The sequence below is a fragment of the Phaethon lepturus genome, unplaced genomic scaffold (genome assembly GCF_000687285.1).
Source record: "Phaethon lepturus isolate BGI_N335 unplaced genomic scaffold, ASM68728v1 scaffold260, whole genome shotgun sequence".
Classification (NCBI taxonomy): domain Eukaryota; kingdom Metazoa; phylum Chordata; class Aves; order Phaethontiformes; family Phaethontidae; genus Phaethon; species Phaethon lepturus.
In genome coordinates this window covers 1-19,197 of record NW_010509600.1, presented here as the reverse complement: position 1 = coordinate 19,197, position 19,197 = coordinate 1, and the positions used below count along the sequence as shown (strand labels likewise).

The 19,197-nt window shown below is 35.9% G+C and overlaps 1 protein-coding gene across 1 annotated transcript in view; it reads left to right on the top strand.

Moving 5' to 3' along the window:
* LOC104616383 (sodium channel protein type 1 subunit alpha) overlaps positions 1–15,828 on the top strand; it is a gene marked incomplete at its 5' end in the record, with an annotated part of 38,772 nt that extends 22,944 nt beyond the window's left edge. Inside the window, 6 exons of the mRNA XM_010281747.1 lie at positions 3,721–4,002; positions 10,600–10,653; positions 10,983–11,120; positions 12,814–12,918; positions 13,295–13,565; positions 13,912–15,828. Coding sequence (XP_010280049.1) covers positions 3,721–4,002; positions 10,600–10,653; positions 10,983–11,120; positions 12,814–12,918; positions 13,295–13,565; positions 13,912–15,080 — 2,019 coding nt within the window. The remainder of the gene's footprint in view (positions 1–3,720; positions 4,003–10,599; positions 10,654–10,982; positions 11,121–12,813; positions 12,919–13,294; positions 13,566–13,911) is intronic.
* Between the last annotated feature and the right edge of the window lie 3,369 nt (positions 15,829–19,197).

Sequence of the window (19,197 nt, the reverse complement as noted above, 5' to 3'; positions counted from 1 at the left end):
CATTCCTGGAAAGCTTGTGGCTGCTGAGGTCCCAAGACCTATTGAAGGTATTTTGCTGTGGGAACTACAATACATTTACATCTCACTGTGTGTTTCAGATATGTGTCCCACAGCAAAGCTGAATCCAGTAAAACTTCCATATATTCTACTTGCACAGCATGGATAAGCTAGTATTTTGCGTAATCTTCATTCTATACATATGCACAGCTCTGGTAGCAGAACTGATTTTTTTTTTTTTTCATTTTTTTCAGTTGCTGTCTTCTTTGGACTGTTGTCCAAAAAAAGATACAAATAGCAACAACAAAAAACAACTGGACTACTGATTTGTATTGACATAATGTCATATCGACCAGAAGATAAGACAGACAATTAGCATTGCAGTAATTCTTTTATCGTATATATCTGATGTTGGAAGATAAATGTTATGAAAATGTAAACGTGAAATAATTGTGTATATACATGAAATATTGCTTTTTTCTAGAGGAGACATGGTTTCCCACAATTTTTTTTTTTCCCCCTGAATGAATACCGACTGAGATGTAAAATGGTCTAGAGCTCTGCAAACATCTTTTTCCAGTTAATTGACATTATATTCTATATTAAGGAATAACAGAAAATAAGCCCAAAAGAACAGCTCCTTTTGAAATAAAAAATACATTTAGAATCACATGCATCTGATCTAGATTTGAAGAATGAGACAAAATAAGAGCTGTAGTTGCCAATGTTCTTTTAACCCACTACAGACTCTTTTCAACAAGATGAGATTGACTATTTTTATTTGCTAAATTTTTTAGCTCAGCAAGGAATGCTAATCAATGTCTTTTCTGCATTCAGTTCACTTTTCAATTGGTTCTCACTTTTTTCTGTCCATTTGCTGTAACTTATGTGTGTAGGTGTCATGTGTGTATGTATGGGTGCTATCTTGGACATATATTATGTAAGCTAATGTCCTGGTTATCCTGATATATCTCAGCTCTTCCTAAAGCAAATACCAAAAAAGTAAACGGAAAACACACTGATAAAGCAATTGCCTCCAACTGTATATGTTGAAGAAATTAAAGACTTCTTCCTAAGGTGGACTTTACAGTCAGCCAAACATCTGACCAGCATGTAAAAATGAAGTTTTACATTATAAATATGATAGGGCAAAGGCTCAACAGTGGTGGGGCAAAAAAAAAATCAAAAATCAAACAAAAACAAAACACAAACAGAAAACAACTTCTAAAAGTTTTAATTTTCTTTTCTTCTTTTCTTAAATAACCTTCCAGGGGGACTGGATAGCTCAAGGGGTTGGTAATAGGATACAGAGCCTTTCATCTCTAGGTCACCAGTTCGCATCCAGGCCAGGTCAGTAGTGACCAAAAATTGTTACCATTTGATGGATTTTCAGTGACCTATATGAAATAAGTTGTTGGAATCATTGTTGGAACAGTTTCTGGAAGCTGTTCACTTCTTATTGAAGAAGATGTGGTTGATCTTTTGGCAGTCTCAGTAGTGAGACTGCATTACCTGTTCATCTAAAGATGTGAGACACACTGATGGCATTTTGTAGAAACATTTCTTTCTACAACTATTATCAATTCATAATTGTTGAAACAATTACTGTAGCTGTTAGTATTCTGCTGCCTGTTCTGGATCTGTGCTGTGGTCCAATGGATCTCAGGGTTCTTAAAAAGGTAACTGCTACAGGCACTCCATTCATACAAAACCATTCTTAGTGTGGGCACAGGTAACCTTAATTTATTTAAGCTGCAGGACTAAATCCTCATCTTTCTTTCTTGACATCTTTATTTTCAGGTTTTTCACCAGGATTAAGCAGAGGAATTCAATCAGTATAACACATCCAGAACGTTTTTATGGGTGAAGGAAAAAAACCCCAAAACCCGAAAAGGATAAAACAAGCTCTAGCTGGTCTAGGATTTCAAAGCAGCAATAGCATAATACAGTGTCATAGATCAGGTCAGACTTGGAATAAATTCCAGAATCATTGCATTCCTAATTTTTATGTTGTTCTCAGTTCTATCAAGCCAAGTGGCAACAGATTTCTTCTCCCCGCAGGATAGTAAAAAACATTACCCTCACTCCTTTGAAAATGGTTTCCTATGTTAGGAATATGACTGGGACCTTGTTAGCCTTTTTAAACACTTTTTTAAATAGCTAGCTTATGCATACATCACCTAGATACTTCACATTTTTTATAGTAGAAATCTCGAAAAGCAAGCATGCTTCTTTTGAAGTTATTAAAAATAGAAGCTGCCAAGAAAAGCTAAATTTAAAAAAAAATCATGGTTTTATAAACGATAGGGATAATTCTAAGTTACACAAAGGTCCCATTTCTACTGTCTGGCAATGGAGGAGAAGACCCTTAGAATGAGAGGAAAATATGTCCTGAAAATAACATTTTCACCTGAGATCTCTAAACAGGTCCTAAGTCCTGGCCATAACATTTGGGAGGAGGAGGGCGCTGAGCAACCAGTAACACAACCACAATACTCGGCTTCCAAAGGCCTTCAAGAGGCTGTGACATACAGGTAGTAAGATTGAGCAGCTCTGAGCTTGCTCAGAATTACATTGGTAGTGGGGAAGATCCCTCTATGTTGCAGAAAGCAGGGAACAAAGATGGACTAAGACACCTTAATACACCCCAAGTATCCATGTCAATCCTTTCCTGTCTGACTGCAGGAAGTGGATTACTGAGAATCAGAGCCCTACTATATATTTTGTTTTACCTTCCTACAAGATCCTAAAAGTTTTACAGAGAAAAAAAATAAAATTTAAAATAAAATATAACTTGTAAATGAGACCTAGTATTGGATACTTAAGGAGAAATGATTGCTCAGTTATTAGCCAAACAAATATCTCAAAAGTTTTGATAGCTCTGACAGACACATGTGATTTATTACTGTATATATCAGAAAAATACACTTTTTATCTACATAAGTAATTATTGACATCTTGCCTGCAAGGGGCTGAGAAGGCAACTGGCCAAAAGTACTTTAAAATGCAAAATCAAAACCCCTAAATATGTCCTTGATATATATGTCCTTCTTTAGATAAATGAAGGGTATTACTGACTTAAACTCAGTACATGAAACAATAAGACTGGAGCTTGAAATAAATTATGTTGATTCAAGTAGACACATATTGCAAAACTGTCTTGCTTTTCTATACAAAGAAATTAATCTTTGTTATATTCTTGCATGGAACAATAAGGCAATAAAGATATGTATGTAATTCCTGCATAATCCTTTTAATGTAGAGCTTAGTTTCTAGATTCATGGCATTTGTGTTTTCAGCTTAACTTTCAAAGCTGTTGGTCAAATCTACAGGTTGCCATTTTTCTTTAAACATTTTAAAGTTATAATATGCTGTATTTTTTTGAATTTTATTATGTCTGTATTTATCTTTAATACATTTGTCTTTTTTATATAGAACATGTCAGTGTCAGGCTTCATCTTATTACTACTAGGTCTTCTCTTTTGTTTTTCTTTTAATTATTTTAATTTTATCACTTATTTTCCTTTCATTACATGTTCTAATGTTAAGTATTTAAAAGAACAGTGCAATGTTACAGTTATTAATGTACTGCTTTAACATTTATATTATTACTATTAGTTTCTGAACAAGCATTTATTAAGCATTGGTAAAACAGTACACAAACCTTTATTGCTGTAAATATTCTTACACTCTTTTCTTTTTTCCCCTGTATTTGTGTACTAGGTGGTTGTGAATGCCCTTTTAGGAGCAATTCCATCCATCATGAACGTGCTTCTCGTTTGTCTTATATTCTGGCTAATTTTCAGCATCATGGGAGTAAATCTGTTTGCTGGGAAGTTCTACTACTGTGTTAACACCACAACTGATGAAAGGTTTGAAGTCGACCAAATCAACAATTTTAGTCAGTGCGAGGAACTCATAAAAAACAATCAAAGTGCCCGATGGAAAAACGTGAAAGTAAACTTTGATAATGTAGGATTTGGGTATCTTTCTTTACTTCAAGTAGTAAGTGATCACTCTTTATATACCTCTTACTGTTTATATGTAATAGTGAAAAGCAATTCTAGCAACAAAGACAGAAAACATACTTATGTAATGATTTTTACCTCTAGCTTAGTAATACCACTGCACTGCTAATTGATTACTCTTTTCATAGTAAGTAGCAAATAGAGCCTACTAAGATGAATAAAGAATTTTTAGGACATCTGACAGAACAAGTGCTATTATTCCTATTTATAGCTTCCTTAGTCCTTCAGGCCCTTCTAACCTTAAGTTTCTAGAAATACCTAGGAATGGTATTCAGGTCTCTGAATACTTTAAGTTTTACTGTTGCTGAAAAACAATCTGCATTGGTGTGATTAAGTGGCAAAGAATTCCAGGTAGGAAATCCCATCTCAGTGATGTGGCTGCCACCAGTGCAGACTTATGTCATCTAAAAAGAAATTTCTCATTTGTAAGAGAAACCAGAAAAGAAAAATATCATTAGATACTATAATCTATGAAATATTTTCCCTGCTGTTTCTGTGCATAAGCACCCAGTGGAGTTCATTTAGCAAAAACTGATGGAAGAAAAGAAGGAAGAAAATATATGCAGAAAGATACTATAAGGTTATGCCTTTGCTATCAAAAATTGTGTCCTCACAACACTAGCCATCTTTGTATTTTGGAGTAGCTAACAATCTGACCCAGCTTTAATCAAGAAAATGCTGGACTCTAACCTATGTTGTCTGCATTTAGCAACCTGTATGGCTTTTTGAGGTTACTGTCTAATTCTGCAGAATCTTAGTTTTCATTTTTATAGTTTTTAAGTAAGTTTTTAGCTTTCATGTTGGTATAAGACATCTCAATGATAGAAATCATTAACATGATGCAGTGGTATTGACATGTTCCTGCACAGGATCTAAAACAATAATTCAAGCATTGTGAACTGCCTCTCCCAGCTAATACAGCATCTCACCTGTGTGACTCATAATGCTGACAATTTAACTTTCACTATGATTAATTATTCACTTTACTCTCACATTAGGAAAGAGCAGAGAGGGACCAGCAGTATTAAAGAAATAACTACTGAAGACAATTTGATTTTGACAACAAAATTGGATTGTAATACAAAGATTTTAAGTACTTATTTTCTCTGTCTTATTTTTAAATTCACTGGCCTAGAATCCTCCTTGGGGTTGGGAAGGGGCAGAATGCTTTATTACACATATTCAGGAGAAACAAGACATCAACAAAACTCTTTCCAAGTGGTTTGCAAGTCTTCTTCCAGTAGTAACCTAGTCTATTCTGAGACAGGGATAACACCAGGTATGTTTTTTCCTGGCTTTGTGGCCACAATCACTACCCCTCAGCTACTTGCAGTCATACATATTTCAGTGTCCTGGCTGTGCATAGCTTATTCCATCTTCTCTTCATTGAAAAGCAACAGATACTTCTTATGTGAAGACTTAGATTCTTCAATTATTGGATTGTTCTGGGAGGCAGATTGGGAGAAATTTGCCAGTTGTTCCCATACTTCCAAAGGAAAAATGAATCTAGACTAACGTAGACAAACCTAGCTCTCAAGGGAGGACAAGCCAGTTGTTTCTGCAGTATCTACAATATAGAGATTTTGCACTGATATCAAAGGCTTGCCTAATGGATGGATTTTTTTGTGTGAGTAGAATGTTAGTGACAACAACACTTATTTTTTCTGTATTACCACAAAGCTTGTAAAAGCATGAAGAGATTTTTTTGTTTCACAAACCAGAAAAAAATGGGGCACTTCTGTCATTTCATAAAACAGACACTTGACTCTCCACCTCTAGGGTTTGGTAAGAAGTTCCTAGTAGTGATTTTGCAGTTATGGAATAATAAAAGCCCTTGGACAGAGAAGGCATAATATCAGGTTGATTTTCAGCTAATGCTTTAAAATAGGCAGAATCTAAGTTTTTTTCACCTTCAAGAACACAAGAAAGGCCATAATTCATAAGTCTGAGATTCTTACATCATTTTCTCAATCAAAGAAGATATTTATAAGGTGATTTCTATTTGATATATAAAGTACGTTCGATGAGAATCTAGAACAGGATTCTAAAGCCATCATGTTCACAAGAAACATGAGAAGTGAATAGGTATGTCATAACCATAGATTTCCCTACCTTTCCTAATCAACTTGTAGTAATAGTAAAGATCAATAAATACTAAGAATTAATTGCACGTATCCATTACTATGTCAGAAACAAAGAAAAAGCTATTGAAACTTGAGTATTTCACCCAAAATAAGGTATTAAGCCTGAAAAATAGGAATAGTCATGGTTGCAAGTGGATATGCTTTCTGTGCACCCAGTGTAAACATTAATGGCCCTTTTTTAACACATTAATGATTAGTTGAAAATCATGATGATGATTTTTAAAATCATGATGATGATTTGGTCTGACGTCATTTGGTTCTCCACCTTAACAAACTCAGCCACAAACTTTTGTTTAGGTTGTGATGGATCTGAGAAAATAACCCCGTAGAGGTCAATGTCATTTTTCTAATGACAAACTCAGTGATAAGTTTCAATGCATGAATTACAGACACAAGGTCCCTTTTTCAGGAAGCTAGAAACTAACTCCAGAAAGCTGTCTCTTACAGTCCAGTATTGTTTCCATTCTCCAATCTACTCTCTGACTCTTTGAGCCAGTCAAAGAATAATACTGTAAATCCCTTCAGCTTTTCTAGTTCATAGGTAATACAACATAAATCTATTTTATGCATCACTGAGGTTTTCTATCTGGAGTGAACACTACTGGAAGTAGTACCATTTTCATGCCAAAAAAAAAAATCCAAATGAAAACAAGCCAAAAGAACTCCAGATCATGGACCTGAAGACCTTATTATTCTGGGAAAGACATAAATGAGTCCCGTGAACAATTTTTGGTTTGAATCATGAAAAGCTTTTTCTGGTAGCTTATTTATAAGCTCTGTTCATCGCAGAAGAAAACTCTCTTTTTTAAGAGTAATATAGAAAAGAAACATAGATATGCCAGACAGAAATACTCAAAAGAAGTGGGATCATTTCAGAAAGAAATATTCTGGGCTCAAAAAATATATTGGAAATGTGTGTCAGTGGCTTTTTAAGTAAAAAAAAACCCTCTCTGAGAAGCTCTTTCTTGAGTTTCCTTGATGGTGATAGGGAATGAATTTCTGGAATGAGGGACTTAAGAAAAGAACTAATTTTTGGTTTCCATATTGTATTTGGGGGGAGGGGGAGGAGGGGTGTGTGTGGAAAATCTTTAGTACTGTTACAGCGATGTTATAATTATTTCTGCGCCACGCTAACAATATATGCCATTGATACAACCAAGTTTTATAAACTTTGTTGATCAGAGACTATTTTCCAAAATGCCTACATAATTTGAAGTTGGAGTGTAAATATTCATGCCATCGGTCATATAAGTACACATCCTCTCCATAAGAATTTTTTTCTTCTATGGTCCAGCATAGCTCATGTTGGTCTATGTGGATCTGCAAACTTCTTTTTTTATTTCTTGGTCGGAACCTGTTTGAGTATTTCTCTGTCCTTAAAGAAAAGCAACAAAGCAGAGACATATCTGCTGGAGAATTTCCTTTCACAATTTTCATGCATCAAATGAGTGAAGAAGAAGAGGTTTGTGTACACACAGAGATGTAGCATCTGCCCTGATAATTTTATGGCCTTATGCCTTTTTAACTTGAACCTAGTGTTTGGATTCGTTGGTAAGTAAATCTCCTGGAAACCTGCTTTTATCCTGCTGGTAGGTGTATACGCTGCTTACCAGGACAAAATGCGGCAAACAAGTGGCTCTCAAAGCACAATGTTATATTATTCTGCTGCTACTAATATAACTAAGAAAACACACCTTGTTGAGTGTAGGGTAAGAAAATCAGAAGCTGAATTTTAGGGCTACAAGATTAGGAGGGCTTCAAAGTTCCAGCAGGTTAGTATTTTAAAAGCAAGGTGTTACTGTATCTCCAAAAGGGAATGTGATTCTTCCTGGTGGTTGTTTCTGGTAAATAAGTGGAGTGGTGAAATTCCAGCATTACCTATAACTTCATTAGAAATTATTCATCAGGGGAAAAAGTCAACATACTTTTAATAATAGCAAAGTAGATTGGGGGATTTTTGTTTTGTTGGTTTTTCTAACTACATTTGGATCTGCATTTGAATATATGTCTTTCAAATTTCCTTGGGGTATAAAACATTTGGAACAGTTGCTGACTTCAGTTATACTGCTGTAATCGCTTAAATCAATTAATTACTCCTGATTTAGTGTCACTGAGAATATACAATACATTTTTATATTTTAATATACAAAAAGGAAACTAAGAATTTGATCTCTTAGTCATATCGCTGTGTTATTTTCTGTTCATTATGCACAAATTCCCAAATAATACCGTATTTCTGTTAAAGAAAATGTGTTGCAGATAAATTTAAGCCTAACATACGCAGGCCTAAGCTTCTACTGAATGCAGTAGAAATAACACTTAGTAAATGTGATACCTTTAACTGCACCTCCAGTTCCATTATTTGCTATTGTTCAGGCAACATATTTAAAAACTACAATTTCTCCTACCGAACTGATACTTCTGCTTTGGGAATTAAAAATCTGTTTTCTCACAGCTAAGTTCTTAACTAGTGTAAATGGTTTTGCATAATGATTACATTCACTGATTCCACCAATTTTCAGGAGGAATTTAGAATAAAACAAAACATATGATGAGAAAGCATAGTTTATTATTTTTAATCAGGTTTTGGGGTTGTTTTTTTCTAAATTTCTTCAATAATGGTAATATCTTATGGTTTTGTGAAACTCCTTGGGGAAAATACATATTTTAATTTAGATATTTTGAACTGCAAGATAGTAATATGTTATATTTATATTTTTCTACCCCCACACTCTTTTCAAGTTGCCTTTTTAGTAATAATAATAAGCACACAACAGCTCAGTTCTTCATATCTACACCAATGAATTTACAAACAACAATAATTCCACTTTGCCTGGAGGATGACACACAAGGATCGTCATGTGCCTGAATCTGAGGCAACTGCACACACTTTGCAGAAGAGCCACTCCATCATTTGCATCATCTTTCTGATGTAAAAGTACACCCATTATTTGCATTTAGTGTTTTGGGTTAAAGTGCTGATTTCAACCTAAGTTATGACATTCCAAAAAATGCAAATAATGTACCAAGACAGAAACAAAAGCAGCACCTGTAACACATGAAGTAATCACCCTGCTCTATTTAGACTTGTTTAGACTTTAAATTATTCAGCTGAGACTTCTACTTGTTTCAGATTTATTGTTGATTTATTGGTCTTCTGATACTACACTTTGATTTCACCATCGTACTGTAAGTTGCCTGAACTTTGATATTTTCTGTTGGCCCCAAGATGTGAAAGTTGTTGCATACTGAATTTGCATCTCAGGATAATCATGCACTTTTTAGTATTCCACTGTTTCAAAAGTGTAAGGGACCTCTTTTCCTTTAAGAAAATAATTCCTTCTCATTTTAAGTTCACTTCGGGATGATGCCAGCTTCTTTGTATGCTGTATAAGCAAGCCTTTATGAAACCTCTACTAGAAATGAAACCTCAAGATGATGGAGATACAGAAATAAACATGGATGAAGAGTGTCCCATTCCTGACTTGTTTCTGCAACTGGTCTCTATGGCAAGGAATATGAAGGAACCAATGGTCTGCAGCCTTGTTTAGCAAAATTATAAGGGCATTAAATGACAGAGAACTCTCTCATTTCTTTGTTTTATTCTGGGAACAACTGGACTAAGAACTGAGTGATTTCTACTTGGAGATGTTGCCTAGTCAAAAGAGAACGAATTGCTACAACGGAGTAAATTACTTTCTGCTTTGAACACAGATGAAGCAACCTACACCTCACTGTCAAATACAAAAAATTACAGATTTTGGGCAGAGGAAATAGCTATAAAAGTTCACTAAATGCTGCCACCTACGAGGCATGTTAAATCTGCAATGCACATAAAGAACATCCTTTTCTTACCAGTTTATCTCAGAACATATCTGAGGGATCTAGCCTCTGTAAAACACAATACAATATATTTAAAGTGAAAATAGAATTACTAAATCAGGTACAGTCTTTCAAAGTAGAGAAAAATCAAAATTCTGATTGATAGGAAAATACCTTTTCTGAGCTGATCAAATTTTTTGTTCCCTTTGGTTGCCACCTTTCTGACTGATTAGAGAGGGAGGGACTACACATCAGTCTTCATTGGTGGCAACTCGGTTACATCAAGGCTGTTTCTCGGATGTACATAGCCTTTGCAGTTGACATGACTGGATGAACATTTAGTCCACTAAAATGGTCCTGCATTCTATCATTGTGATGATTATTTAGAAATAAGTTAATTATGCTTACTGCTTCAAACATTCATATAGAGACAAAATAGGGGGATACGTAGCAGTGTATTTGATGAGCAGCTGTGAAGAAAGCCAAGACAAGATTATCTAGAAATCTCATGCTATGCTAATTATTCCTGGTGCTGTAGTCAGTTGCTGGAAAAAAATATATAAATTGTCTTTGAGCTCTATGCTTAAACAGGTGTGTACTGTTTACAGGCTACATTTAAAGGCTGGATGGATATTATGTATGCAGCTATTGACTCAAGAGATGTAAGTACTGCAAATATTTTAAATTACCTTTTTTTCTTGAGATCTGTCTATCAACAAGTGTGTATTTATATATCTTCCAAAAGCAATTAATATCCATACAACAGAATGAAAAAATATTAAATTGACTAATATGAGATACTGCTGTAACAAATTGTGGAAAACGGAATGCAAACTTCCAGATGCTGACAGTAATAGATGGAATGGACAAAATACATTGATATAAGAGACAAGAGTGTTGTCCAACCACAAAATACTAAGGACGTTTTGCCCAAGGCTGCTGCTTGTTCAGTCAAAATTTTAGGAATGATATTTCACTTTTTTTTTCTTAGGTGTTAGACCAACCCAAGTATGAAGACAACCTGTACATGTATTTGTATTTTGTCATCTTTATAATTTTTGGGTCTTTTTTCACCCTGAACCTGTTCATTGGTGTCATTATTGATAACTTCAATCAGCAAAAAAAGAAGATAAGTATAATTTCATTTCTCTTCTAAATATATTCCAAAATATTGCATTTTTGCAGGTGCATGATATACGGAACGTACACCCAAGGTTTGTTCCAAATTGAAAAAGCTGAAGGATATTAGGATATAAAATCTTACCAAGATGTAGTATGCATTAACGTCATAAGATTTTCACATTGCAGTGAATGGGACAGACCCTTCTGTTTTCAATGTCCAGTTTAATCTTCCTCAAGTTGTCTGCTTTTCCATGCCTAAGCTTCATGAAATCTCCTTACATGATCAAACCCCTGATTTAGGCCTCTACATTAAAGCACTCATAATGTCTTGATTTTTTTTCTTCTTGATTTGTAGTGATTCTATTAGCACAAAAAAAAAATAGCTACCTGGTTATGAAAAATAAAGCATTATTTCACCACGCTACTACAGATGCTGTTTTAATGATCCCAGGTATTCAAGTTCTATTTTATGGCACTGAACGACCTGAAACTATACAGAACAGGAGTGGTTTGTAACTATCTTAAGGGCCTTTTTTTATTGTTTCATAGTGCAGGTGTAGATAATCTCACCGATATAGAGGGTCTGAGTATCAGATGCTCATCTTTAAAGTTATTTTCTGTAAAAAGATAAGGTAATGAAAGCTAAAGGACAAAAGCAGTTATGAATTACTAGTTTAATTTTACCTTACTGGACTTCATCACTTTCTTTGGGTTTTTGTTACCAATGAGAGATGCTAATTAATATTTTTGGAAGCTGCACATGCTAGACGTCTTGAGGTATATGGTTAGGGAGCCCGTCCAGTGTACGATGCATGCACTCCCATGTCTTCAAGCTTCCCAACCAGTCATCCACAAAAGGGCTGCATCCAGTCCTATATGTTCATAGACATTCCTGGAATTAGATGACTGAATGTATCTTTTATCCAGGAAAAATTTACTTCAAGAGGTATGTGGAGTCTGATGGATTTTCATTCAAGCTGTTTCTACAAGAAAGCTACTATGGGCAGTGGATTTTGGTTAGGTTGTCATGAAAGACCCATAATTCTCTCTTTGTCTTCACTGTCAGACTCTAAAGGCCAGTTCTGGCTTTTGCTAATCAGAACTTCATTGAACATGGAAGCTAATCAAGATAAAAGACTTAAAAAGGAGCATTTTGCTGTTAACAGTATCAAGAGTGCTACAATCTTCAGCTCAGTTTCTCCAAAGTCTGTCAATCCATCTTGTCAAAAACCTCGATGATTTTGAGTCCCACTGCTAATGTTGTGATTACTAAACTAGAAATACCTAAAGCACTAACACATTCATGTACTGAAAACCTGCCTTTGTCGGCTTCCTTTGTTCCACTAAAATTGCAGTTCAGAAGTGGCAGTACTGAGCAGCCTGGGCTATTTGAGCTTAGATGCTGTTTCTCTTCCCATAAAAGAAAAGAGGTACTGAAAAGGATTACTTGGAGTTCAAGGAAAATAACTGTAGAAAAATGCTGTGTTACTGTTTTTTGTGAGATGCAGACATCTGGATGTCCAGACAACTTCTGGACTAAATGCTTAGACTGCAGACAGCTGCATTTGATAGCTGAGAGATTTTTCCCGGTTCAGTCTTCTTGATTTTCATGAAATAAATAACTAACACATTTTTCTTTAAGAATTTTTTAAAACTGTACATAAATGTGATTATAACCAATTTTTATTTCGTGTTTTTACTTTGGAGGTCAAGACATATTTATGACAGAAGAGCAGAAGAAATACTATAATGCAATGAAAAAACTGGGATCCAAAAAGCCACAAAAACCTATACCAAGACCAGGGGTAAATTTATTCATATACATCAGACCAATAGCTATTTACAAACAGCTCAGTTTTTATTGATAGAGACAGAGCAGAAATATGCCCAGGCGAAAATTATCATTAACTAGTGTATCAGTCAGCAAAAATGGAAAATGAAAATACAGTAAAAAAAAAAATTTTCCCTTGCAACCATTTTATGTGTGAATATACAAACAAAGGAGGCTGAACTAAGCTCTTGTAGTCACTTTAATTTGACTGCTCTACTTATGACCACTAGTTACCTTTTTATTGAAGTCTCATAGGCCTTACTGCATGCCTTTTTCTACTTTCTTCTAACAGGAAAAGAAAAACAGTTACAGTTTGTATTGGCTGTTTCTTTTTTTTCTTCTCTCCTCAGAACAAATTCCAAGGCATGGTCTTTGATTTTGTGACACAGCAAGTATTTGACATCAGCATCATGATTCTTATTTGTCTTAACATGGTTACCATGATGGTAGAAACGGATGACCAGAGTAAAGAAATGGAAAATATCTTATACTGGATAAACCTGGTGTTCATTGTCCTTTTCACTGGAGAATGTGTCCTGAAATTAATTTCACTTCGCCATTACTATTTCACTATAGGCTGGAACATTTTTGATTTTGTAGTTGTCATTCTCTCCATAGTAGGTAAGTCTTGCTTATTAAACTAAAAAGAGGGTAAATGAATATAAGGTGAACTTTTACTTGAATAGAGGTATATAGTTGGCTTTTGCCATTGCGAGGTTTACAACTAAGTCATGCAACTTTTTATTTTATTTAAGAATTTACCTAATCCAATCATCAAAACTGTTATAATCATTCAACATATAATGCACCTGCAAATATTAAGTATAACCGGTAAAACAGAAATTATGCAAATGGAATTTTTAATTGCTATATAGAGCCACCAATTATAAAACTATTTTTCTAAATTTCTACTATGGTATGGAGATGAAGTGGTAATGTATCTTGGTTTTATTTTTTTCTGTTTTAGGTATGTTTTTAGCAGAGATGATTGAAAAGTACTTTGTGTCCCCCACACTATTCAGAGTCATCCGACTTGCCAGAATCGGTCGAATCCTGCGTCTCATTAAAGGCGCTAAGGGAATCCGCACTCTGCTTTTTGCTCTGATGATGTCTCTTCCCGCTCTGTTCAACATTGGGCTGCTGCTCTTCCTGGTCATGTTTATCTATGCGATATTTGGCATGTCCAACTTTGCCTATGTTAAGAGGGAAGCTGGTATAGATGACATGTTCAACTTTGAAACGTTTGGCAACAGCATGATCTGCCTGTTTCAGATTACCACGTCTGCTGGCTGGGATGGTTTGCTAGCCCCAATTCTTAACAGTGGGGAGCCAGACTGTGACCCTAACAAAGCTCATCCGGGGAGCTCTGTGAAAGGTGACTGTGGCAACCCTTCCGTTGGGATTTTCTTCTTTGTCAGCTACATTATCATATCATTTCTGGTGGTGGTGAACATGTACATTGCTGTGATTTTGGAGAACTTCGGTGTTGCTACTGAAGAAAGTGCTGAACCTTTGAGCGAGGATGACTTTGAGATGTTCTATGAAGTCTGGGAGAAGTTTGATCCCGATGCAACACAATTCATGGAATTTGAGAAATTATCTGATTTTGCAGCAGCACTTGAGCCTCCTCTCCATCTACCCAAACCAAACAAAGTCCAGCTTATTGCAATGGACCTACCCATGGTAAGCGGTGACAGAATTCACTGCCTTGACATCTTGTTTGCTTTCACAAAGCGTGTTTTGGGGGAAAGTGGAGAGATGGACGCCCTCAGAATACAGATGGAAGATCGGTTTATGGCATCCAATCCTTCAAAAGCTTCCTATGAACCAATTACAACCACATTGAAACGAAAACAGGAGGAGGTATCTGCTGTCATTATTCAGCGGGCTTATAGACGTCACCTTTTAAAACGAACAGTAAAACAAGCTTCCTTTATGTATAACAAAAACAAAACTGAAGGAGGGGCTGGTCAGGGTATGAAAGATGAAATCCTTATTGACAAGTTAAATGAAAACTCATTTACAGAGAAAACCGATATAACCGCATCTACAGCAGTTTGTCCACCTTCTTATGATCGTGTAACAAGGTCAGTCAAAGAAAAGCATGAAAAGGAAGATAAAGATGTTCAGAAATAAAAGCAAATAGCAACAAAATCATCTATGTGCAAAATAGTTCATAGCTTGTAAGGATCATGTGTTTGTGTTAACAGGACTCCTGCTGGAGGTCTATGCCAAACTGACAATTTTTACAAATATACTGTACATTAAAGGTCAGTGCCTATTAAAAGACAGTGACCCCTCGTCAGTGACTGTGACTGTGATATGAGGAAACAAGCTTGACAGGAGGTTACTGTTCTCACTACCAGCTGACACTGCTGAAGAGGAGAGAAAAAATGGCTACTCAGACTGTAGGGACCAGTTAAAGGTGTGCAAGCCAAGTATTTGTGTGTTTAGCATAAAATAATAGGGTAACTGTATCCACTGTTTGCATTTCAACTGCCACGTACGTCATATTTTTACAAAACCTCTGTTGGTGGATTCATCTTATTTTTATTCATATGTTGTTTATTATATGTGACTATTTTTGTAAATGGGGCTTCTGTTGGGGAAGGGGATGAAGTACACCTTTAGAGGTACAAGGGCCAGGTCTTCTATTATACAACTAATACACACACAGAAATGATTTGCATGAAGGCATGCTGCACTTATAGATCATGCATGAAAATAACATTAAGTCACAAAGAACAACAGATTTTTTTAGCACGGTGTTTCTGGAAAGGAATAAGAGATTTTGAGGTGCTTAATTAATGTATTCATGTTGTATCACGTCCAAAGAAGTCTTGGTATGCCTGTAAAGTCCCCTGTAGCTCACAAGAACAGTAGAGACAGATTATTTTTTGCACAGACCATTAAGTTTCAGAAAGTACAAACTTCTTTCTACATCCGGAGTCACAGATTTTGTCTTTGTCAAATGTCCTTCTGCATACAAATACTAAATGAATCTGCCTCAGCCCTCCAAATTGATCAAAAAGAGCCCTTTATAAAGTTGTTCTGTTTTATCCTGCAGTATTGTTTAGCCATTCTTCAGCTCTCAGTAAGGTTGATGTTGTTGTACATGTTAATGAAAAGCCCTCTGCTATGTAAATAGTCATTTTTGACCTGTGGTGCATGTTTGAGCAAACAGATAATGACCTAAGCACATTTATTGCATCAAATATGTACCACAATAAGTGTAGTGTGCAAGCGTTCAACAAGTAAAATTACGTATTATCTACCATTATAGATAGTTTGGATGCTATTAATGCACGTTTGTATTGCCTATGCCGCTGTTCCTTTGACTGTCCAGGATTCTTAAATATGGGAAGCCATACACCAGAGCTAAATGAAATAAACTACTCAACAAGACCTCATTCCTCCATACTGTTTAGCAATATTTTGCAGCTATTTAGGAGCTTATTTGTTTTACGGTTTTGAATTTTCAGTGAAAAGCATATAGTGTATATCCAAAGTGTACAGACACGTTGAAAACTACTAAACCTGTTGAAAATAATGTTAGAATTTTATAAGCAAATATAAATACTGTAAAAAACATTTTATTTTATTTTTCAGCATTATGTACATAAACAAGAACTGAATTTTATCTTCAGGTTGATGTCACACCATTTTTGTTACTTTCTGACCATAGCACTTTTTCACAGAAGAACTCCAGAGAACAAGACATAACTATGAGAATGGGTAGCTGTAGGTTCTTATTTTTTACAATATTTGCAAACATGCCAATACTTTCTGCAAAATAAGTTCATAATTTGCCTCTAAATATCTACTTTTTTTGCAGTTGGGAATGGTGTAAAGTTCAAATTGAATGTCTAAGCAGTGCCTGCATCATAAGTTTTCAGACAGAACCTTTCTTTCACAGAATCCTTAATCTTTTCTCATATTTGCTCACAGAATTTTTTTATTCATGCTGCACAAGAACAGTTCTAAATGTTATCTTGGATCCACAATATTTTTTCACAAAGAGAAAGTAGCAAAATTGTATAATCCAACACATCAGGACATTTTATGTTTCTTACACAGGAAAATTAAATAGAGATTACTTTTATTAAAATTATTTACTAATACCGTATTAGTGAACTGCATGCAGGAAAATGCTACTATTACCCTAACTGATGCTAAACAACGTTATTAATGCGCTGAAATAATAAAGATTAAATTTTTTATTGTATGTTCCTTTTGTCTTTATTATCTGACATTAATTAAAAAAAAGGTGTTTCTAAATCCACAGTATGAGAGGATACTGAAAATCTTTACAGCCAGCTGTACTGTTCTTCCATGTAAGCAAACCCTTGGGTCTTGCTTGTTAGTCACCAACTAGGAATTTCTGATCCGATGCATGTTAGACGCTGAGCATGATGATTCTGCGTGTATCAATCGTACTGCCCTGAGGAACTTCATGAGTTCATGCAGCAGCTCCACGCAGCAGCTCCGTGCAGCTGCAGACTGTCGAATACCAGAGCTGTCCCGAGTGTGTCCCAGGAGGCTCAGAGCATTTCCAGGAATGAGAACCGAGCATTCATGAGTTTACAAAGAGAAGGTGAGGATTTAAAAGAGTACTAGATACATGACATTCCCAACTTGGATTATGAGAACCAGTTTATTCTTGCGAGTCTCCGTTCACAAATAGGCTACAGAACTTCTCGTATTCGAGTGCATTTCCGAAAAAGGTGAATTGGCGCCGGAGTGAATAACCGCTGGTCTTTTCCTCAGGAATTTTTAAGAATCTCTCTGGAAGCACCACACTCCTAGAAGCTATCATCTGTGGACACTGACATGGAAAAATGCCAATGCAGCTGGGAAGTGGGCCTGTCAATTAGTCCTTATCAATTGCTTCAGTAAATTTCTGAAAATGTTCATTTTAAATGCTTACATAATTTTATCTTGCATTCCCCTACAACTTCCAATGAAAACACTCAGAGGTGAATAACGAACTTAGTGAAAAAACAGTTTATGAGCAATTGTATCCTGTATGCCTGCTCAGTTGCTAATGCAGAAATAAAATTTCATCTCATCTTCCCTGAAATTCATCACAAATCTTTTGAGGGAGGAAAATGCTTCAAATTATTCTGAAATACATTATGAAAAAAAGTCTAAAACCTTGATAGAAAAGTGTAAGCATCAAAATGAAAAGATAAGTACTTTCAGATTAGTATGTAGACAAAATATGTCTTAAAACGTTGCCTTAAAAAGGATGTAAATTATCCACGGACTGACAGGAATACTAGAATAGAATACTAGACTGCTTCAAAAGTAAGGTAGTAAATTGAAATTTTTTTAATATTCTATACACAGTTTTTCCAAGTTTGCTATTCTCAAGGAAATAGCTTTTAAGATAAATGACAACTACACCACTGTCACTGCAGGTCACAGGTCATAGCCATGCAAAAGTACTTGTTTCTCACACCTATTTAAGATTTTCAACCTTACAAAAGCCAAAATGTTACTTCAGAACAAGTAGCACTTAAACATAACAGGAAGTTTTGAGGATCATCTTGGCTAACAAGGAAAAACAAATATGCCTACATAGCACTTCTTTGGCACCTTCCCGACGCTGGGGATGAGAAGTGTGTAATGGAGTAGTGCCACGTGCGATGAATTTGGTAGGAAAGCTTGCTCTGAGTGCTTTCCGCTAGAAGAAGTGGCTTCCCCTACTAAGTCAGCGCAAGAGGGGCTCACCTCCTTGCACTACATGGCGTCACTGACGGTTTTCATGTTGGACAGACAACTGTCCTAACGGAATGTTCTCCAGTTGCTGGTTTCGGGCATCTAAAGACAATGAATGAGGATACTTTCACCTCCAGGGGAATGCCTGAATTTCGCTAGTCTTTGCAACTCTCTAATTCCCTGGAGGAAAATAGAAAAAAAGAAAAAGAAAAGAGAGAGATAAAGAAGAACTTTCTGTATTTGATTTTACCCCATTGTTACTTCGTTTCTACAGAGAAGCTTCACATAACTTGGAGGTGCTCGGTATTGAGACACATTATGAAACAGATGCAGTGTGGGCCACACAGTCGTAGGTCCAGTCAAAAAAAGCAAGAAAAAAGCCACATTCCGGCCGCTTTCCAGTCAGCATTCAGGCAGCGATAGACTAACCGCCCGTCCCGGCCGACAGGCGGCGCCGCACGCCCCAACCAGCACCGCCCGCAAACGTGTGTTCAAACCCCACCCCCTCCGCCTCGCACCCAATGGTGCGGGA